The following is a 23,946-nucleotide window of genomic DNA, read 5'->3' as shown; positions in this document are numbered from 1 at the left end:
CAGTCTCTGACCGTGCATGCACTTCTGCTGACTTTGAAAGAAGCGAACGATAGAAAAGTAGAGCGAGAAAGAGAGTGGGAGGGGGCTTGCATTGTTCAGCAGGAGGCTAAAATAAGGCTATCAATTCCACTCAGATAACCCCCGCATTTGCCATTGGCCCTCCGGCCACACCGTGACCCCTGGGGCCTGAACTCAGCGGTCATGTGACCAGGCTGAAACTGACCAGCAGGGCTGAAGCTGTGAGGGTGATCAGTAAGAGACAGAACAGGGAGGAGGAAGGAGAGAGACAGAGAAGAGGAGGAAGAGAAAGAGTCATGAGGCCTACAATTTTCCTGAGAAGGATATGAGGATGAATGGATGACAGGGAGACCAGGAGAGACATGCAATGGATTCGTGGGAAGGTAAGGACAGACGGAAGGCTGGAATGGTGGTTTTACGAGCTGATCAGAGACCACATTTAATGCTGGTGTGTGATTGTAGGCAGGGCTGTTTAAATGAGAGACCCAGTATTCATGAGAAAAGCCCTTTTATAAAAGGTTAATTGTGTATCCAATGTGTAGCCAATGGAAATATAGGTCCTAACCTAATATTTTTGATAAATGAAGATCCTGCATTGGTTGTGTTGATTTCAGAGACCAGTTCTGAAAGGTAGATTGTATACCTGCTAAAGCTAACAGCTGTTGGGAAGGTTTGACCAGAGATTTTGTCTTCTATCATGGTATCTGGGATATTTTGCCTCTTGGAACCCTGAAATCCTCTATACCATTGTATACACAGTTTTTTAAAGCCAAAAGACTGAGGAGCATTGATGGTGCAACATCATAAATATTTCATTCAGCTATCAAAAGGCACAATATTTTTATTTTTTTTTTTATCATTCTCGAAATAGTTTACTCCGTTTTTTAATTCAATATTAGTCTTTTTCTTTGGAGAGGACACTGAATTTGTTGCACTCTTTAATAGGGTGCAGTTTGTATTACTGTAGATGCACCAATAATTTTATTAAATATCGCATTTAAGGTCCATTTATTTGTTTATGCTTTTAACCTCTTTGTAAACAATGTTTTCCTTATTGTCTATATGTGGTTTGTTAATGTAGTTTCTGTATATACTGAATTTTGTGGCCAGTGACTTGCTTTTTGACTGCGACTGCTCAATCATAAATAATTTATTTATGGATTACCTGTTTTTTTGTATTGCGCAAAGTGTTTATTTTAGTTTGCATCGCAACAAACTTAGATTGTGTCAGTTTAGTTTACATCACAAAAGATTTTGTTAAGACACCGGATTCAGTTTGTGTGTGTGTGTGTGTGTGTGTGTGTCACTGTTTAGTGAGTCATGAATGTGTTTAGTTAGTTTATGGTGATAGTGTGCATACTGTGGTATGCGGGCTGTGGCCCATCTGGAAAAGGTTTTCTGGGCTGAATGGGCAGCTGTCTTCATCTGATGCAGAGCGGTGATCTGCATGGCTCCATGCTCATCTGGTTAAACCCCCGATACACACACACACACACACACACACACACACACACACACACACAACCCCCACGCCCCTTACATGGTTTTATCACTGTAGCCCAAACTTCACCCCTCAGTGCACTAGATTTTATCAGTTTGGTCACATAATTGTATCTCAGGTGGCTTTGTATTAATGAGAGACCTTTTTTTGGTGCAATACCTATCCTTTTGATTTCACTCAATTAAGAAAACACTTGGAAATATAAAATAACTTTCTTTAAGACACATTTTTTATATATGCTTTTTATCGTAAGTGGTCATTAGGTGTCCTTGGACCTTAACACCAAACCCTTCAGCAAACTTCATAACAAAACTAGTATTTTTAAATCAATAGCTTATCTTTCAGCATTTGTCCTCACAAAATGGCAGTATGCATCTCTGCCAAGCAAGATGCATTCAGCTTTCTTTCTGATGTTGTTGACGTTTCATTTCTTGAACAAAAAAAAGAGTCGTGAAGTGTGGACTGGAGTGTGGCATTAAACACAGACGTGCTTTCTACTGTGTAAATGTGATATTAGCTCTGTCTGCTGCGTGTTATTTTTAAGCTGATTTTTAGCCAACCAATTAGCTTTCTCAAAAGCTGGTGTGAAAATGCGCTCGCTTGATGATGAACTTTCAGCCTCTGCCTCATTTACTTATTTCATCTGCTTTCACTGAATCACCTTTTGATAAGTGAATGCCATTCAGTAAGAACATGCATCAAATGTTTCAAATAGTTGAACACATAAAGGATTCCGACAGTTACTGTAAAATACCTCTTAGGCCACATGTCTCACATTTTAAATAAAATTTCAGCTTGATTATACAGCTTAGCTAAAAAAGAATCTTTACTCCTGTAGTCCAAATACACAAAATAACACACATTGGTATATAGAGAGATGTGCAGTGATGAGTTATAGACTTTTATTGGTCAGGCAGATTAATTAACAGGTATTGGTAAATTTTATGCTATGAATAGACCGATAATCATGTCAGCTTGGTAGATTACATTTCCAGATGTTAGTTCCTCCTTGTATCAGTTCCAAACTCTTCTGACAGCCTGGTCACTGGATAATGAACATTTTCTGTTTTCAATGTTTTAGTGTATTGTAAGTAAAAATTGTGTAAAATGTTTTTTTTTTATTCCAGTAGTTTTGTGCGACATCTTATGAATCTTTTCATAAGGTACTGCCATTATATCAGCCATTATAAGAGTGCACTTGCTAAATTGTCATGAAAATTATATTGCAAAAACAAATAAAAAATGTCTTGTGCATATTACGATAATGAGAATTTGGGGAGTAAACTTGCTAAATTATGAAAATAATGTCACAATGCAAAAAATAAATAGCTGCATATTACAGTAAAGAAAATTTGGGGATTACACTTGCTAAATTTTATGAAAATAATGTCATAATGCAAAAAAATAAATGTCTGTGCACATTACAGTAATGAGAATTTGGGGGGTACACTGGCTTAATTGTCATGAAAATATCGCAATTTAAAAAATAAATAACTGTGCGTGTTACAATAATGAAAATTAGGGGAGTACACTTGCTAAATTGTTATAAAAATATTGTCACAATGCAAACAATAAATGTCTGTGCGCATTACGGTAATGAGAATTTGGGGAGTGCACTTGCTAAATTGTTATGAAAATAATGTCACAATGCAAAAAATAAATAGCTGCACATTACAGTTAAGAAAATTTGGGGATTACACTTGCTAAGTTTTTATGAAAATAATGTCATAATGCAAAAAGTAAATGTATGTGTGCATTACGGTAATGAGAATTTGCATTTGCTAAATTGCTTTTTAAAATAATGTCTCGATGCAAGCAATAAATGTCTGTGAGCATTACGGTAGTGAGAATTTGGGCAATAAGCTTGCTAAATTGTCATCAGAATAATATCATAATGAAAAAAATTAATGTGTGTGCATATTACGGTAATGAGAATTTGGGAAGTGCACTTGATTAGATGTCTTCAAAATAATATCTATAAAAAAAAAATCTAGACCACTCTGTTATATAAAGAGAGATACAGTAAATCACTATTGTGATGTATTCTAAACAAGCGATTTTGACAAAAGGCTTTCGGTGCCTCTGGGCAGCACGTGGAGAGAACTGTAGCTTTGTGAATGAATTTGAATGTCACTTGATTGGAAAATGCCACAGTATTGTGCTCGAGGGTGAATATGTTCAAGGGTGGTATGTGAAAACACCATTGTGTATGTGAGTGTGTGTGGGGGTGCTGAAAAGCCAGTGTACATGACTCCACCTTCTCCTAATCCCATTCTCCTGCTGCCCATCTCCTCTGTTTTTGTTTCCGACCGAAGGGTGTAAGCTCTGAGGGTCTTCACTCATCCCTCTGTCTCTTTTCCTCATACCTTCTGTCTCTTCTTCCTCTTCCCTTTTCTCCTCTCTGCTGCTCTGTTTTTTCATGCATTTTTCTCTTCAGCTACATTAGTCACTCTTCCAGGCAGGAAGTCACCTCTATAGCGTGGTGAGGAGGGAGGGGGGTAGGGAAGGGTCAGTCAGAGCTTAGGAGTGTTTGTGTGTGTGTTTGTTTGCACATACACATAGGGGAGGGGACTTTAAGCTATGTGTAGATCAAAAGCAGTAGAGGACGTCAAGGAGCAGAGGTTCAGCAATTCTGGTCTAAATTTTGTCTCAACTTAAGCCTGTTTAAGAAGTGGTGTTTCCACCCACCAGCAAAATTGAAAATTGGGCTCTATTTTCATGGCCACGCTCAGCGCAGCTCAACCTGCAACGACCATGTGCAAGGCCGTATCTAATTTTTATAAGAGTGCTAATTCTAAGCGCAATTTTTTGCCAGCGCAAAGTGCGAGTGGGCGTGGGTGGGAGTGTTTGCGCTATCTGTGTGTGTGTGCACAAACTGTGGATGTATTGAATGTTAATGGAGTGGGATTTTTTTTGACCACTTCGTTATTTTAATTATATTTTTCTTTAGTTTGAAATGTAATTTGAATTTAGACATATTTTTTTATTGTAGTTTTTCATGTTTCAATAAATGATCAAAACATTTTGAAGTGAAATGTCCAGTATTCATCCAGTGAAGTGCGTGCAAAAATCCAAAACCTAACCTGAAAGGCAGATACAATAACTGTTAATACTAGCCATGACTTGTGTGTCACTTGATCGATATCATTAATAATACTTACATTCTCTATCATTGATTGGAGCCTACATCCAATTCCTGAACCACATTTTCCAAGCGTATAAAAGGAGTGTGTCATTGTCATAGAAATATGTCTGACGTTCAACAAGGACGCTGTTAATGCACAAAAGAACGCAAGTCCATATTTCTATTCTTCTAATTAATTGCATACTGTCCATTTACACTACCAACTTCTTATGAATGTGCCGTCTTTGGTTATATCACTGGTGCTTGACAGGGAATTGACTATATATTAGGATGCAGATGGTGCAATAACCAGAGAAAAACCTCAGAATTAAATTACACTTGACCCAGCCCATTAGTGCTTTGCATGCGCAATTTCACCAAACTCACTTGCGCCTAGACTTAGTGCATGCTTGCACGAAAATACAAAAACTTCTTGGCCATGCTCACTGACTTTGCGCATATGAATTATCGTATAGCGCTGCGCTAATCCTGTATCTATATGTACTTCTCTGAACCACCCTGTGCTAAGGTCAGCTAGGAGACCATGAAGCGGATTCAACATAAAAAAAAATATTATTTCATTGGTTTTTTTTGTAAACAATTACGAAACTTGTCATTGCTGATTTCTTCCTTGATTTATCATCTTATTCTCAAATGAGGGCTGTACAATAGCTGAAAACCTTCATTAAGGTCTTTTCTGGTATGAGAATTTCCCTGTTGAAAAAATATATATATATTATATTAGGGGATATCCCTAAAATGAAACCAGCTTTGCTTTTAATGATTTGTTGAAATCTCAGTTTAAAAACAAAACATGCCAAATTTCGGAGCCTTTGACAGTATCAGTTTGTTTTAATATAATGAGATGTTTGCAGAAATGGGGACTGTTTGGATCTCTGATCTGGTGAACTAAGAAAAACATCTGCCCATGAGAGATCAATAGGGCTCGGTGTCTTGTGTAATGTTTGCAAATATTTCAGTTTTTGATGTGCTTTATCTGCTGATGGCCTTTATTGATTTTGTTAAGCTAGCTATAGACGCTACTGAGAGGCCAACAATGCCGTGGATGTTGAAATCCAGTGATGTGGATGAACGAGTCAATATTCTGATGTAACTTCGTTCCTCTGCGCCTGTCTAATGCTGTTTTGCTGCAAGGTCCCAAGTTTCACTCTTTGTTTCATCAGCGTATCAGATAATTGGCCCTCTGGTGTTTTCAAGGAGCTTCATGTAGCCACAATTAGGTCAGTTATTTTTATTGGTTGTGCAATTAGTGCAATTTTGGTTGCACTAATAAAATCAGTAAAAAAAAAAAAAAAAAATGTCAAATTGTAAAAATTAAACGTTATGATGTTTAGGGAGACATATTTAACCTTGTGCACTATTTCTAGGTTGCTAATCAAAGAAGCAAATTTTCAAACTGTTATGCTGATCATATAATTTTTATTAGAACAAATATATTGCATCAGAAAAGGGGACTAAGACTTTTGAACCCCACTGTAATTAAATTAAAAATGCTATATAAAAGGGGCCTCTGACTTTTGGATCCCAATGTATAATGACTTTGCACATTTTGGTGGCAAGTGTTTGGTTAGACCAGGTTAAAAACTTTGAATGGGCAGTTGTTAAACATTTCGAGATGCATTTACATGAAGCACAAAGCTTTTTTTTTTTTTTTTTTTTTTTTTTTTTTTTTAGAGCTGTAGGATTAATTTGTTCCAAGTAAGCGGAATCATTTGCTTTACATTAAGACTGAGCCTCAGTGTAATTACTAAATGCTAATTCCTGGGCTCTTGTAATGGTTATAAGATTACTACAGTGTACAGGTCAAAGGGGGAGGGGAGAGTGTATTCTCATTCATTCGCTCTTTCATGTTTTGGCTTTGCGAAAAGCCGAGCTAGCCATGACTCTGAAAGCGTGGAGCTCAGAGTATTAGCATTACACTGTCCTTGCTACGGAGGTGGTCAGCGCAATGGAACCGATCAGAATAGTATCGGTGGGTACTTGAAATCAATCCGGATAAAGAACAACTTCCGGTTTAACTGGCATGTTTGTGATCTGCCCCAGAACATGAACATGCATCATAACTAGGCTTGTAAAGCGTTTCATTCACACTATTCGTAATTGAAGCAGCAGCCACATTCCACGAAGAGAGTGTGCACTTTTTGAAGTAATAAAAGCATAAAGGCCCTATTGCTTTTACTTTTTTGCAGTGATAACTATTAGATCTGTGGGTGAATTAAGGATTATAACATAAAATTATCATAGCATGACAAGTAGGTTGTTTTGACCACATCAAATGTCAGCATTGCAGCAATACAAGTAAATAATCACATTCCATTATCTAATTTTATACACAAATTGTGTTGACAGCATTAATCAAGCTCAACCATTCAACTCCGTTACCAAAGTTATTGTGAAAATAATCTTTCTTTGATTTATAGGAAGTAACCTACTACTTAATATAACTACAAACCTTACACCCCTGCTGAGTGGTAGTTTAATTTAGGCTGTAACCCTTGTAGTGCACCTTCTTGTTACTTATTTTCATGTAGTGTTTGCATTATATTTTATTCATTTTTTATTATAATTATTTGATGTTTATTTAATGTTTTTCTTTTAAAAAATGGCAAAAGCACACAAAACAGGCTTTAAAACTGTGCACATCCTTTCACTGACCATTTGCTTAAAAAATAGGAAAAAAAAAAATGTATGACCCTATTTTGTACAATATTCATGAAAAGTGGCAGGAATTTTCCAATACATTTGAATAATGACCTTGATTTAATGAGATTTGACTGGTGACAAGTTAAACACATGTAAACATGACAAAGAAAGGAATGCATACTGATATAATTTTTTAGAGAATATATGGAGAGAAAAGAGGAATCCAGTGAAAGCAAGTGCTAAAAGAGTGGAAAAGTACAACAGAGCCCCCACCTGCTCGGCTGCGATTGATTGTAATGGAAATGAAAGACAAAGCCCTCGAAGAGAGAAGTAGTCCTCTGTCTTTCTCTCTCTTACTCCCCATCCTCCGCCATCATCTGTCCTGTCCTCCCATCCTCCACTGCTTAACCACACACCTGCCCGGACAAATGGTGACTCTCATCCCAAACATGTTTTATATAAGAAATATATGCCCTTATAAAAATATACCATGATATTCAAAGTTTCTGGCCAAAAAAATAAAATTATATAAAAATAAATTAATAATATGTAATGAATTATATTTTATTTCTTTATTTTTTAACCCCGGTGGAGACTATGAGGATTCCAGTCTTGTAGTTACAGTAACTGTAGTAACCATGTTACATTTTCATTTTCATGTATATAATATTATTTACAATATTTTATATCTCACGTATATAAAATGTTGAAATGCAGAAATTAATAACATCAAATATGCAATATCACATACACATTCAGCACTTGAGCTGTTCTATTTGTTTGGCCGGTCCAATTTTTTTTTTTTTTTTTTTTTTTAAGTCTAATGATAGATAAATTGAGCATTCAGTTCAGTTTTTGACTTCTTTTATTTTTGTCTTCATTCACATTCAACTGTACTTTTCAGTTGCCTTTGAATAGTCATAAAAGTCTTGGTGCTGGTTTTCATGGTGGAGATTGGAAACATTTCATTAACATGCTGATATCAGTGGCAGTGTTCAAAACCACACGCTCTGCATTTCTTGCTTGTGGTAAAGTTTGGAATGAAACTAGGCCTGATCTCAGGGTAACAATGCAGGTTTTAATAGGTCCAGTGGGGAGTCTCAGCACATTATGTGTGTGTGTGTGTGTGTGTGAGTGAGGTTGGGGAACACATAGCCCAAGGCAAGAGGAAGGGCTCAAATCAAGGGTAAAATCAGTCTTCTTATTCCACTAAACACATCACAATTTCCTCTCAGATTTGCCCAGATATCTCTTGGGGAAAACAATTACGTAAGGGGGCTGAATTTCACAAAACTTTAAGAACATACCCGGGTCACATTTCCCAACAAAACCAAAAGAAAGATATAATAAACAGTAATACGAAGATATAGTATGTATATATATATTAAGGTATATTAATAGTTAAGTATTTATCATCGTGGTATTTGTTGTACTGTCTTTAATTTATGCTAATTTCAATAAAATTATTGGGTAACACTTAACAATAAGGTTCCATTTGTTAACATTAGTTAATGCACTATGAACTAACATGAACTAACAAGGAACAATCGTATTTTTATTAACTAACATTAACAAAGATGTATAAATGCTGTAAAAATATACTGTTAATTGTTTGTTCATGATACCTAATGTATTATTTAATGTTAACAAATGGAACCTTATTGTAGTGTTACCAATTATTGTATTACAGTGATTTTTTTATTGTAATACCATAAAAATGACAGTATTGCCATGAGGAGAATCACCATTGAGAATAACGGAAATTATAAACAAAAAATATAAATGTCTAGATGCATTATGAAAATTAAAATTGGCTGGAAATGTGCTCAATTGACATAAAAAAGTATCTGAATTTAATCTTAATGATCCTAAAACATGCTTCATTTTCGTGCAAAATCTAATTTCATGTGTGTGTGGGAGGGAGAGATTCACCCAAAGAGTAGCAACAAAGCAAACATATAAAGCTGTTTCTGAGAGCAATTTTAAAATAATTTCAAAACTTGACAGTGATCACTCTTACAGTTTTCCACGGTGAAAACGGGGCAGTTGGTCCTGCTAACTGATTGGCAGGGCAGAATGAGACAGAGGCGGGCCGGTGAGAAGTGACACTATGGGATCAAGTGTGTGAAGGTGTGAGAGAACTGCAGGTTTATAGGGTGGCCATGCACTTGAAAGAGAGGGTGACAAATTTAACTAATCAAAGAAGGCTGGGGTGTGAATAAAGGAAGCTAACTTTGGAAGCAGTGTTTTCTCATTAAAGGAAGTCAGTCATTTCACATACACTGGTCAATAATTTATGGTTTCAAATGCATCCTGCATAACACAACATTTGTCTGGAATTCCAGGCAAATGGCTTAAAGAGACAAGGAAAGGTCAGTGTTACAGTACTGCATATGGGTGTCCTCGCCATTTGAGAAATATGCCACCAGGGTATGAAGTCATAACCAAAGTGTATTGAGAATGCAAATACAAATGCATTTGATTTTTTATGATCAATATATCTCAGGTTTGTGTAGTCCATCACTGAAATCTGAGATTCCTTTCTAATCTAATTTAAATGAATGCCATTTTCATTAGCAAGCTTAAAGCTTTAATTAGCTTCTGCCATTAATAGATCCATTGCTATGAAGTGGACCATTGCAGACTGGGAGGCCTATTTGCTTAACGACTTGCTGCTAAATCTGAGCTTGGGTTAGTTGAACCAGCTTTGGGCTTAGTTAAATCAGGCTTAATGGATGTGAATTGGATGTGGATGGATGTGTCTCTCAATTGTCTGTACTCTGGGTTGAATGTAAGAGAAGGTTTCATGTAGAACATTAGCTTTGTGGAGTAAAATGTATTACAGAGCTACATTTTTTTTTATTGCTGACTACATGAATTTTGTTTTCGGATTTATTTCATGGTTACATTATTATATGTTGAATGATGAACATAAATCAACCAAGCTTATTAATTTGGGTCTGTGTTCATTGCATTCATTATTATTATTATTATTATTTTATTTATTATTTTAAACTAAAAAACAAAAAAACAATTATCATTTTAACATTGTTTTTTATTTCAACAATGGGGGGGGGTCACCCTTTGCCTAGAATTTGCAGACATGTACTCTTGACATTTTCTCAACCAACTTCTTGAGGTATCACCCTGGGATGCTTTTTAAACAGTATTGAAGGAGTTCCCATCTATGTTGGGCACTTATTGGCTGTTTTTCTTTATTATTTGGTCCAAGTCATCAATTTCAAAAACTTTTATTTTTTTTATTACATTTTTGTTTTATAATGAAATAAATTAATATGGTGGCACAATTATATTTTTGTCTACAAAACTAATTTCAAACATTTAAGCATATGCCTTCAGATCAAAAGATTTGACATTTCAGTCAAGTGTTTCAAAAGTTTGAAACTTTAGGTAGTGTATGTGTATGTGTGTGTGTGTGTGTGTGTGTGTGTGTGTGTGTGTGTGTGTGTGTGTATATATATATATATATATATATATATATATATATTCACTAAAGCTTAAAAAAAAACAAAAAACATAGTCTCGTGTAATGAATTCAGCCTAATCTCACAGTGAAATCGAAAAGAGTAGGTCGACTTTTCTTTAGCAAAATTCAGTATATGCTTACCGAAATATGAAACACTGCCCTCAGTGGCCAAAACAGTAAGTGTTGTAGAGCATATAGCCACATGGGAAGGTAAGCATACTGAAACCAATGCAAACGTGTGTGGTGGGAAATGTCGCATGTCAGTGAGTTGGTATACTGTCGCCGATTCTAGGTTATCGGAAATTTCAGAAAAAACATGCCAGCTTCCTTTGTGATCATGTTGATTGAATTTGTGTATGCACTCAATGGATCTGACTTTGCTTCTATGTATTACGCATGAGCAGTCTATATACTGGTAATGCATCTGTTATAGTGATGGTAAACCATAGAAATGTGACTATTAGCTAGTTTGCTGTGTAGACTAAGGCTTATCTGATGATAAGATGTTCTCTGTGTGACTCCTGCGGTACAGTATAGTAAAGCTCTCAGTATGTAGTTCTCTGCAGGTATCTCAATGCCAATGCCATTCAGATGGTAATACCCCAAAGCTTTTAGAAGTCTTGTGTTCTGTATTTAACAGATCATTAAGAGCCTGTCCGCATGTTCCCTCCCAGTGTCTCTGAAAGACAGAGAGAGAGAGAGAGACAGGGAGTGATGGACAGGAAGGGACTCAAGAGACCCACAGGGTTGAAACTGGTATTTTTAGTGCCGCTTGCTAAGGCAAGCATCATTACTACTATTGCTCATGCTTAGGATTAAGGATTTCAATAAACCCCTAACCCTAAGGCCTTGTGTCCACCAAGTGTTTTTGCCAGCTGAAAATACCAGGTGCTCTTCTGAAAACATCCAGCTGGGAGTGCTTGAGAGCACTTTGGAGGCACAGTGTTTTTTCAGCTGAGATGCTTTGGTTGCTATGATACGGAATATCCATGGAAGCAATGTGTTGCAAGTACCTAATTTCGAAGATAGTTTGTGTTATCAGCAAGTACTGAATGTAAAAATGTAGGCACAAGGAGGAGTACTTGCTCTGGCCCTTGCTCTGGATGAGGGGAAGGCTGAAGCATTATTTTTTCATATTATTCATATTATTCATATTAATATTGTGGTAGTCCGGGAATGTCATCTGGTACAGACATGAATACTCGGAGACCAGCAAACTTCTCCACCATTGTTGTTCAGTCGTTGTACAAGTAGGATGTGATGGTTAGTCAATGTGGTATTTGTCCCACCCTTCCTCCACTGTGATTGGACGGCTAGGTAAAAAGTGACAGTGACTACGCTGCGTTTTACCCAAAAACGCCAACCACGCAGCACTCAGCGCCTCATCACGCTGATGGCTTTTTTAAATACGCAGTGATCCCATTGCAAACAATTGAAAAAAATACGCTGGCCTCAGGAAAAAACACTTTGGTGGACACACGGCCTAAGTGTTACACTTCGGCACGTAACTTGTCTTACAACGTGCCCCGGACATGAATGTAGCATCGCAATGGTGACTTTTGCGCAAAACAAAAACTCCGTTTTTCCCAGCATTCATCTGTATGAAATCAGTCAAAACTTTTGTAAGCCATTTAAAATGTTTTAAGCACACCTTCTGCTTCAAGTTAAAATTTGAACCTTTCAGCTCCGTATCGGACTAAACATTGTCTGGAAAATTGTTGTTGAAAATCTTATAGACCTTATTCAGAGCAGCGCCATCTTTGATAACGAGGCTGTGAGGGACGGATATACAGTCTCTTTAATGGGCTGTACTGCAGTTTAAAGTGTATTTGGATCGTTCCATTGACAAAACATTGAAAAAATATCTTTCCAAGAAAATTCAGTTGACAAAAAAGTGTTGCGAAAAATCAGGTACGGTTTTGTTCCATGCGAGCCATTGAAGAGATGGTAAGTCGATCCCTCATAGCCTCGTTTTCATTCACGTCAAATATCAAAAATGGCGCTACTGTGAATAAGGTCTATTCTTAACACCCCTAAAACCCTCAACTGTATCCGTTAACTGTTGACCCCTTCTTAGTACAGAAGATCCATCTGCTCCACAGAAAATATTGAAGCATTAGTGCTTTGAAAGCTCTACAGAAAGGTGGCAGAAAAAAAAGGCAGCATTTGCACTGTAATCATACTGTCCTATAGAGGAGTATAAGGCATGTCAGATGGTATGAATGGCCTGTTCTTGACTCTGCTGTAATGATGGGCCTGTGGAACTCCCTCTCATATTGAGAATGAAAAGGTGCTGGGCCATGACCCTGCTTTTATGACTTGAACTCTCTGTTAATGTTCCACAGTCCCGGCAGTTGACCCCACCACATTCTCTGCTAGCAGCAGTTTGTTTGTTTTCACACAGCACACAGATCCTTGTTTATGTTTATCAGTTTGATTTTCGATGTACCGGCAGCCATATCCTGATATTTCTACATTTACAACCTGCTCATTTTATATGGATAGATCTTTTACCTGACTGTCTATCTTCTTTACACAAACTGGAAGATTTGACATCTTGATGGCACTGAGAAGTCAGAATAATTTTAGTGACTCGCTTTGTGTGGATGGTTCATTTCTATGAATTCAACGAATCACTGACTCATCACTCAAGCCGGAGTGGTGGTGGCGTAGTGGACTAAAGCACTGAACTGGTAAGCAAAAGGTTGTTGGTCAATCCCCACAGCCACCACCATTGTGTCCTTGAGCAAGGCACTTAACTCTAGGTTGCTCCAGGGGGATTGTCCCTGTAATAAGGGCACTATAAGTCACTTTGGATAAAAGCGTCTGCCAAATGCATAAATGTAAATGTAAATATATATAGAGAGAGAGAGAGAGAGCATTGTATTTATTGGGTTTTTCCATTTGCACATTTTGTCCTCAACTAGAATGTACGTTTGAATTTGTCTGTAACAAAAACACGAAACAATACCTAAATTAAAAAATAATAAAAATCCTTAAAAAAAATATTGCTGTTTTACTTTTTTATTTTTTATTTGGCCTATTCATTCAAATAAATTCACAGATTAGTTGAGTCATCACTAAAAATAAATAAATATTTTGCTAAATAATTGCTGTTTGTCATTCAGTTCCTTCAGTTTGTATAAATGAATTGACCAGCTCAATGAGTCTTCACTTAAGTGAAATAGACATTTAGTGACTTGGCATTTTATTGCTATAATTAAGGTCTATAGATTGTATGAAATATTGCGTTATGGTTGATCCTCATAGTTTTATTTCCAAGCAAACTTCTTGCAGTTTAGTTATTTACAAACTCACGGTGAATCAGGTCAACCGAATGATTATACAGAATTTTAAGCAAGGATGATTTGTTTGCGAATAGGACATCACAACATCTTGATGACCATGTTCTTTATGATTTCTCATCGTTATACTTTCAAACAAAGTTCTTAAAGTGAGTGAATTTCAGACTCTTCGTGAATCGGTTTTGCCGAATTGTTAATACTAATTGTTTAAAATATTGAAAAGATCCCTGAAGTTTGGTATGTTTTATGTTTTCTTGATAGCAATTTCACTAATGAAACACACACATTAAAATACTTTACTCAAATATTTTTTTCAGCATTTTGATTGAAATCAGACAAATTGTCAAATTCAAAATACGAACCTTTCAACTCTGGATTGGACTAAACATCATCTGGAAAAAAATGTGACAACCCTACTCTTAACACCCCTATATCCCTCAACTGTATCCAAACAAAAGTGTCCAAACTATAAGAACAAAGTTCTTATAGTTGAGTGATTTTTCAAATGTTTTAAGGTTTAACCTAATCATAAAAAAATAATTGTGTAAAAGATTGATTCTTTTGCGAAACAGAGATTGATCTCAACATCTTGATGACCGTGTTCTGTCACAGATTCTTCACCCTGAATTCATTCTTGGCCTCTTTTTTCAGTCCTCTCTGTGGGGTTTAGTTAGTCTTCTAAAAGCAGTAGTGTTGTCTGTATTGGTTCATTAGACAGCCAAGGGGGTGGGTGGCTGTGGGCGGTGGCTTCAATGTTAGCTGATATCATAATTCTGACAGCGGGCGAGCAGGACAGAGAGGTGAGGGTGGAGGTAGGGAGGGTTAGTGTTTCCGATGCTTTTGGTTTGAACGCTTTCTTCGCTAAGTCAGTCGTTCTCATGGCCACATCATTCACGGTTACCATGGTGCCCACCCATCTGGTCAAGGATTCTGGTTTGGGAATGGGGGAGGGTGTGTATATGGGTGTTACAGTGTTTGTTTCTCTTAGTGTTGTGGGAATTAGGTCCTTCATTCTTTTTTTTCTTTTTTTATTATTATACTTTTTCTGTCATTTAACATCAAGAATTAAACCCTAGAGTTTCTGTAAACCTTTGAATTTCCAAAGCACAAAATGGAACAACATTCGCAAGGCATTTAACTTGCGTAATTACATCAATTCGTATGTCATATTTCTGGCTGAAACTTAATATTCTGCAGGAAATAATGTAGGGTGGCTTAATTTTATCTATTGGAATTTGATTGTATCATGAAAAATAGTCTATTATTGTATTTTTGGTTAATAATTTCCCCGATCACATAGCCTTTGTAACATCAACAAAAAAGAGCTAGTTTGTTAAGAGAGAAAAAAAAATACATTTGAAAAAGTTGTGCACAATAAAACCAAGGACATTTATTAAGAAAGGAAACAGACAACATATAATGACATTTGCAGTGCACTTAACTTTACATAATATTCAGCGAGAAATAATTGAAGACTTATCCATCAAGTTTTGATTGGAAGGTGAATGATATTATGATGAATATTTTTCCTCGCCAATATGGCCTTAGTCACATCAGCTGGAAAGAAAACCAATATCCGAGGCGGAAGAAAAATGTATTACAATTGTAAAAGTTGTGCGTAATAAGACCAAGGACATTTATTAAGAAAGCCATGTTGTCTTTCTGGTTCCCTGAAGTGTGGCATTTTTATTATGTTTCCTCATAGCAATAAAATGAACATTCAGTAAATAGGTAACTAATTGTATAAATCGTACAAAATATTTTGTTTTATGGCATTATTTCCTTTCTTTATACCTGTCTGTTTCTCTCAGATGACCAGGCTGAGCAGCGCTCCTGTCTCATTTGTGGAGACCGCGCCACAGGACTGCACTATGGCATTATTTCCTGCGAGGGCTGCAAGGGCTTTTTCAAGCGCAGCATCTGCAACAAGCGCGTCTACCGATGCAGCCGCGACAAGAACTGCGAGATGTCGCGCAAGCAACGCAACCGCTGCCAGTACTGCAGGCTTCTCAAGTGCCTGCAAATGGGAATGAACCGCAAAGGTGAGAGAACGAACTGGGAAACCTGATTGAGAAGATACCAGCCGATACTTTCTAGAAGAGTATCCATTATGTGTAATAAATGTAAATTAATAAATAAATAAATAAAAATGAGCAGTTTCTTATTCTTCTTGTTTCCCAGTAAGAATATGTTTTTAAAAATCCTTAAAAGAAGATACAAAATATTAAGAAGCAGAATATTAAGACTTATTGTCAGAGAAATGGTCTTGAATTAAATGTAGATTTTTCATTCCATTGGCAAATAATTTGGGGTATAAAAAATGGGGTAAGAATACAATGTAATTTGGCTTCACAAGTAATTGCATCTTTTTTATAAGGAATTTTAGATATCTTTATTGGAAAACAACAATACTGATTAAGAAAATTATTCTTGCAGTGGGTTTTTATCCCAGCTGAAATATTCTGCCAAAATCATATCTAGAATATAGCAGGTTTTATACGATTCTAGTGGCTTCAATCGGTTTAGGTTGTTGATCAGCTTGACTACCAGCTGTTGGGGCCGAAGTCAACCTGGTAGGCCAATTTGTCGGAGACCTGGTTGAGCAGGTTAACCACGTTCCAAAAGACAGTTTGTCTAGCTTGACCACCTTAAACTGGTATGACCTGTTTTTTCCTGCAGGGAAAACATCAGCTTGACTAGTCACCAACATATGATGTGTTTTTTAATGCTGGTATGTGCTGGTTTGACCCCTTCAGCCTACTTAAACACGAACAACTGACCTGCTCAAAATTTGAATTAAGCAAGACCACATTAGCTGAACATTATTGCCAGCAAAACCGCATTGGTCAATCATCCACTGGTCCACTAGCAAGACCTGCACCAAACCAGCACTAACCAGTATAAAGAAATTCATAGAAATTAAAGCTGGTCTTTTCAGCAGGGTCTTTTGATTGGGTTGGGGTTGATCAGCCACTCGGTTTGCTTTTCATCGATTTGTTCAATTTAGGATTCTGAACAGTTATTTTTGATTCGAATACTTTAGTAACTGTTTTAGAATAGAGAAAAATCAGCTCTAATAAATAAAGTATAGCAAAATTTGATTGATAACACGGAGTAGTATCTAAAACCAAAATGTCTTTTTCCACAACCACTTTTCACTAATATCTTAGATAAGGAAATCAAGTAAAATAGGTACTTAGAGGAGCAGAGCAGAAATTGGGAGGAAAGTGTGGAACTACTTCAAAGACTGGTGGCCTTTAGGTGAATTGCCTTCCTAACTACAATACACCAATGACTCCTTAAAACTCTGATTATCAGCCCTGCCATTGTAATAGGTAAAACGCACTCAAGAATTGACATAAAACTCATGACAATAGGTTCAAATACAGCTGGTAGAAATATATTTTAAAATAATCACCACTGCCCTCTAGTGGCCATTGCATTCATTCACAATTGCAAATGGTTGAGGTAAAGCACTCTAGTATTGCAGTAATTTGAATATACAAATGAAAAATACTACTGGTAAGAACAAGTCTGGGATGGATGTAATTGTGCATTTGTTCCCCACTTGTACAGGGAACAAGCTACCATTTAAGCACAAGCTGCAATTTTCCTGTCTTCATTTCCCTGAGAAACATAAAAGATGCTATTAAGAGTTGGATGCTTATTTAGTCATTGATAAACTATAATCAATACAATGTCTAAAAGTCTTCATAGGAGAGAGAGGTTAGCACATCAGTATACAAAAATGTTCTTTAAACACTTCTATATAATTAGGTCTGGCTCTACAATCTGACTGGGTGATCCACATTCAAAGCCATTGTAAAATTACTGATACAGGCACACCTGTGACTACACATAAATTAAATTAAGTATTTATTATATATGTATGCTTGGCAATTTAAACCACTTAAAATTAGGTTAATAAACTGTATACTTTTGCAGAAGAATTGTTTATTTTGATTATTGATATTAGCAAACACATTTATTAATTAGTCTTTTAGCATATTACTGTTATACCTTGTAGTAGTAATAACCTCTACTGTTATTAATGTATACCTTGAATGCACAGTAAGTTGCTTTGGATAAAAGCATCTGCCAAATACATACTGTTGTCACTATTTTATTAAAGCAATAAGCCACTCAAAGCTGTGTCGTAGAGTGATTTTTACCATGGTTAAACGGGTTATAGACGCTTTGCTTCACAGTGTGCATAAAAACACCCCTATAGTGTGAACAAAAAAACAAAAAAACTGGTAAAGGAATAGTTCACCCAAAAATTTAAATTCTTTCATCATTTGCTCACCCTCATACCATGCCAGATGTGTATGACTTTCTTTATTCAGCTCTGTAGGTCCATACAATGCAAGTGAATGGTGATCAGACCTTTGTAGCTCTGAAAATCACATAAAGGAAGCAGAAGTAATCCATAAGACTCCATTGGTTAAATCCAGATTTTCAGAAGTGATATAATAGATCTGTGCGAAAAACGGATACAAATTTAAGTCATTTTTTACTCTAAATCTCCACTTTCACTTACACTTTTACATCTGAAAGTCACATGTGGTGCCTGTTTAGTTTCACTTTTACATCTGAAAATGAAAGTTAAAATAGAGATTTGGAGTAAAAAATGAATTCAATATTGATCTGTTTCTCACCCACACCTATCATATCACTTCTGAAGACATGGATTTACACACAGGGATCATATGGATTACTTTTATATTTCCTTTGTGATTTTTGAAGCTTCAAAGTTTTGGTCACCATTCACATGCATTGTATGGAACTACAGAGCTGAGATATTCTTCTAAAAATCTTCATTTGTGTTCTGCTGAAGAAAGATCAGTCATACACATCTGGGATGGCATGAGGGTGAGTAAATTATTTTTTCATTTTTGGATGAACTATACCTTTAAGGGTGATTTATTTCTTTAATGTAGCATATGAAGAATTTTAGACATGTCAGAATGTTAATGAAAACATTAATGTTTGAAAACTCATGTAATACTCTTGAATGCATACTAAACATTAATTTTGTGGTCACAGAAGTAGAAGTACCAAACCAAGTCCAGCTCTTTCCTTGTGCTTAGATTTTAACTACAATACACCAATGTGTATCTTTTGAAACACAAGTTGCCATGTCTGTCTTTCTCCCCCAAACCTTTATTTTTGTTGAAAACATGCTTGTATTGTTGTTCTGTGGTTAACATCTAAATCCTCTTGATGAGAAATACACAATCCTCTTTGTCTTTCATTTCCATTCGTATGTCGAAAAGAGGCAAAGCATTTCAGAGGCCAACAGAAATTCTCATTTTGAAGGTAAAATTATTTTTGAATTGACTCGCAGCTCATTATTTGGTTTTGTGTTTCACAGCAATCAGAGAGGATGGCATGCCAGGAGGACGAAACAAAAGCATCGGTCCCGTACAGGTTAGCATAACGCTTCCCTCATTCACAGTAATTACATCGACACGCTTCTTTCAGAACGAACTTTCGCATGTGCAGACATGCCATGCCCTGATCTTTCTGCTCTCTAAATCTTTTCCATACTTTGCTTTTGATCTTTGCTTCATTAAGACTTTTTAAAGTCATTAATTAATTACTCTGTCTCTGCCCTACCATTGATTGAGTGTTTTTCGTCTCTTTTAATTTTCTTGTGTTCACCTTCTTTTAAAGCATATGTAGCGTTTGCGTCCGTGCCCCCTTAAGGTGTGAATAAAGGAAATAGAGCTGATTAGTTTTGGTGCAAATTAAGACAAGTGGAATTGAGGTTTGGGATAAATAGACTGGCTTGCCGATAAAGGGCCTTGTGACCTCAGCACAATTTAAAGATGTTAATTTCATTAGTGGAGTCGCTGTTCTCAAGGCCAGTGTTCTAGTGAATAGATTGCCTTGTCATTCTTCTCATTCATCATCAGCCGACCTCATCAAGTCATTTTGTTTGGCTGCTTTTCTACATTTGTGTGAATATGGAGGTGAATGGCAGTGTTAGTGAAATGTATTTAATTCTCATTTTAGAAATCATGTCTAATAATCTGGCATTTGTTATGGTGGCTCTTGTTGTTTTAGATATGTGCATATGCTAGCACGTACTTCTGTACTTCGCAGTTTTCTGTATTTTATATTTCGTAATATATTTCTCTTGTTTTCAAGTTTCACAAAAAAAAAAAATAAATAAATAAATAAAAAAAAAATCTAAACATCCTTAAGGAATAGTTCACTCAAAAATGAAAATTCTGTCATCATTTACTCACCCTGCTGTTGTTCTGAACCTGTATGAGTTTTTGTTCTTCCATGAAACACAAAAGGATATGTTTGGAAGTATGTTCACATCAGTCACCATTCACTTTCAGTGTATGGAAAAAGATACAATGATAGTGAATGGTGACTGAGGCTAACTTTCTGCCTAACATCTCTTTTTGTGTTCAATGGGAGAACAAAAACTCATACAGGTTTGGAACAATGGCATAGCCAAGGATGGGCCTGGGTCCACCCAAATTAGACGCAAGGCCACCCAAAATATTATAAATTATTGTATGACTTCAAATATATATTTACAAAATAGTTTTTAAAAAATGCATAAATTCAGATATCTGAAAGTGTGAAAGAAACGTTTGAATGCGCAACCTCTCTGTTGTTAAGGTCAATTTGGTTCAAAACAATTTGGGTGAAGATTTGGCCTATCCATTTTTATTGAGGCCCACCCAAAAGTAATTTCCTGGCTAAGCATTTGGTTTGGAACAACATGTGGGTGAAGAAATGATGACAGAATGTTCATTATTAGGTTAATTATTTCTTTAAACAAGTTAAATTTCCCATGGAAGCAAAATTGTATAAGATATTAAGACTTGTTCTAAAAGAATTTATCTGGAATTATTTTAGGTTTATTTTTCTTACCCCAAGGGCAAATTGTTTTGCTTGTTTAAAAGCATTAATCTAACAACATTAATTGAGATGTATTCTTTAAACAAGAAAAAAATATTGCCATACAAATTTGCTTTTATACACTTATGTAATACAAACACTTATGTACAATTTTAATTATAAATAATAATGAATATTAATTAATAATTATTATAATTAAAAATAACAATAAAATTAATAATTAAAAATATTATCTAAAATAAAATAATAATAATAGTAAAATGTTGAAAATATTTTTTTGCAGTGTAGTGCACTGACAAATATGTAATATTAGTATCTGGAACCATTTTCCCTGGTAAGCCATGTTTACTATTTTTATTTGAAAAGGCAATACAGGTATAAAAGCTTAGCTTTGTTACTCCATATAGCGCTCTTGTTTGCACCTGATCCCAGCCTCTACGGGCACTAGAGACCGGTGTCTTATTGACACCCTAATTGCCTCTGGAACGCACAATAGCTGGTTGCTTCACCTTATGCCAAATAAAACACTTTTAGGAAGGTTAAAGATGGCTTGAAATCATCGATTGAATTTTAGTGCCTGGCCTTGACAAACTCTGGTTTGTTTATTTCTATCGTTTTTGTATTAAGAGCGAAAATGAGTCTCATGCAGTTGCTTTTTGTGTGCAGTCACTACTACAAAACTTCTCTCTTCATCTGCCTCTCCCCTCATTTAAATCGATTTGGAGATGATGGGCTTTGCAGACTCTTTTACATTTATAAATATTTTCTCTAGTGCCTCTGAATAACTTGTATTATAGTTTCACAGCTTTGAAATTTATATTTAAAAAATGTAAAAAGGAAATAATCTTTTCCTCTATCTCTGTTCAGATTTCCGATGAGGAGATCGAACGGATTATGTCCGGACAGGAGTTTAAAGATGAAGCTAGCATGCCAGAACACACATGGGGAAACAACGGCGACAGTGACCATAGTTCCCCTGGCAACGGTGTCTCCGATGGGAACCAGCCCTCACCTGTCTCCACACTTTCTTCCAAGTCAGTATTCCCTCCTTCACAGCAAAAACAACAGGAATCTGGAAGTCCATCTGGGAATAATTCACAAAACACAAAAGGACAAATTTACTCCGATTACAGTCCTTGGCTGCTATAGACTTGAATTGAGTGTATGAAATAAATAAGAAAATGTTTTCTTCTTCAACAAAGTATTCTGAGATATTTTATAAGAACATCAGGTCACAACAGCTGATTTTGAGAACATTGTAATAGACGTAAAATGGGATTGGCTAAGATTTAGCATTTAAAATCTTAGGCAAACTTGTCCAATCAATTCACAACCTCAACTTGAACATGCCAAAATGGCCAAAAATTATCTTTCCTTCCTTCTCTTTCGGTACAGTCGCTCCGTGGAGCTGAATGGCTACACAGCTGCTTTGAGGGAACAGTACATTGGCAACGCTATGGCCCAGCACTACCAGTTCTTGCCCCATCTGTTTGGATACGCTGCCCAGCCACGGAGTCTGTACCCTCAGAGTCATACCCTCATCAGCCAGCTGGTGGCAGCAGAGGAGCTGGCCCCTCTTGGCACGCCCATGCTTATAGAGGACGGGTAAAGAACACTTCATTCAGTCATCAGTCGAGTAGTCCATCTGTCATTTTGAAACAAGGTTAGAGACGAATGGGGGCTCATTTTTATTTTTTAACGAGGGGCCAGTCGAAATTATGTTTCGTGGTAATCAACATTATGCCACAAATGCTGTCGATTGATCTTAACTTGTTTTGAACCTGGAAAATTCCTTTAAATGATTTTACATAAAAGGATGACAGTATGTTTTAATTGATAAATATATGCCCTCGCAGAGGTAAAAATACACCTGAAGATCAAATATTGCTAAAAATTATCTAGTATAATCATTGTTTAATATAAAAAAAAATATAGTAATGACAACTTAAAGGGCGGTCACACTAGGCTTTGAGAACACAATTTTTTTTCGGACAACTACAAATCAGGATATGATGTCACGTGGGAGGGCTTCTGGTGTAAGTAAATAATGAATAAAACAAATAAACAAATAATATTTAATTAAATATGTTAAAATATATTGTCTTCTCACTTTCCTGCAACAATAAATCTCGCAGCTTTGAAATATGTATCCTTTGAATTGAGACAAGACAACCCGATCTCATGAAAAGTCATACATAATTTAGGAGTTTTGCTATTTCGTTTGGTCTCGCACGATGTTGTTCGCATAAACTCGTACGACTTCATCACATGCAAATTCCCGAATGTCTAATGTGGAAGTAAGTGCGAGTGCTGCACACGAGGCATTAAGGACATGCTTATTAATATTATGGCCTTACCCAAACCCCATTTAAACATGATAGGAAGCTGTTGTGTGTGACAGAAGCAAGTAATTGTCACGTATTAGATGGAAACAATGTCCAGCGATGTAACTGGCTGTAGGAATTGTCGTGAAAGTCGAATGAATTCAAACGAGTGCAGCTGCACTATATCATACGAATAAGCCAAATTTAGAAAAGTCATACGAATCCTGATGATTTCGTCGTGAGTGTGTTGGACAAGAGGTCAGCGTGTGATGTTTTAGTCTCCTATTGGCCACACGTCCTCTTGTCGAACGAATTCACTGTTCAGAGCTTACCAAGCTTGAACTTTGGTACACAAGCGTTGTACAAATTTTTTTCGCGTGAGCTTGCGTTTCCGCTCTGCTGCATTCAGATGCATTTGAATGGGAGTGAATGGAGCGTGAAGTGTAGTGTGACCGTCATTTTAGGGGCCATGGTGCTCTGAATACAAGGTATTTATTTATTTATTTATTTATGTGTAATATTGTGACTAGATTGTGCATTGTAAAGAATGTCCGAAATTTTAAGGGTAAAAAATGCAACAGTAAAAAAAACTTTAATTGGTTAACAGGTTAACAGTTACCTTAACATTTACGGTAAAA

At 36.2% G+C, this 23,946-nt stretch overlaps 1 protein-coding gene across 1 annotated transcript in view; it reads left to right on the top strand.

Moving 5' to 3' along the window:
- Positions 1-265: 265 nt before the first annotated feature.
- The window catches only part of LOC127424309 (nuclear receptor subfamily 6 group A member 1-A), a 35,357-nt gene continuing 11,676 nt past the window's right edge, over positions 266-23,946 (top strand). Inside the window, exons 1-5 of the mRNA XM_051669374.1 lie at positions 266-401; positions 15,911-16,141; positions 19,474-19,529; positions 21,852-22,018; positions 22,380-22,589. Coding sequence (XP_051525334.1) covers positions 386-401; positions 15,911-16,141; positions 19,474-19,529; positions 21,852-22,018; positions 22,380-22,589 — 680 coding nt within the window. The 5' untranslated portion in view covers positions 266-385. The remainder of the gene's footprint in view (positions 402-15,910; positions 16,142-19,473; positions 19,530-21,851; positions 22,019-22,379; positions 22,590-23,946) is intronic.

Source organism: Myxocyprinus asiaticus, chromosome 33, assembly GCF_019703515.2.
Source record: "Myxocyprinus asiaticus isolate MX2 ecotype Aquarium Trade chromosome 33, UBuf_Myxa_2, whole genome shotgun sequence".
NCBI classification, from domain to species: Eukaryota; Metazoa; Chordata; class Actinopteri; order Cypriniformes; family Catostomidae; genus Myxocyprinus; species Myxocyprinus asiaticus.
This window is presented reverse-complemented; position numbering and strand designations above follow the sequence as displayed.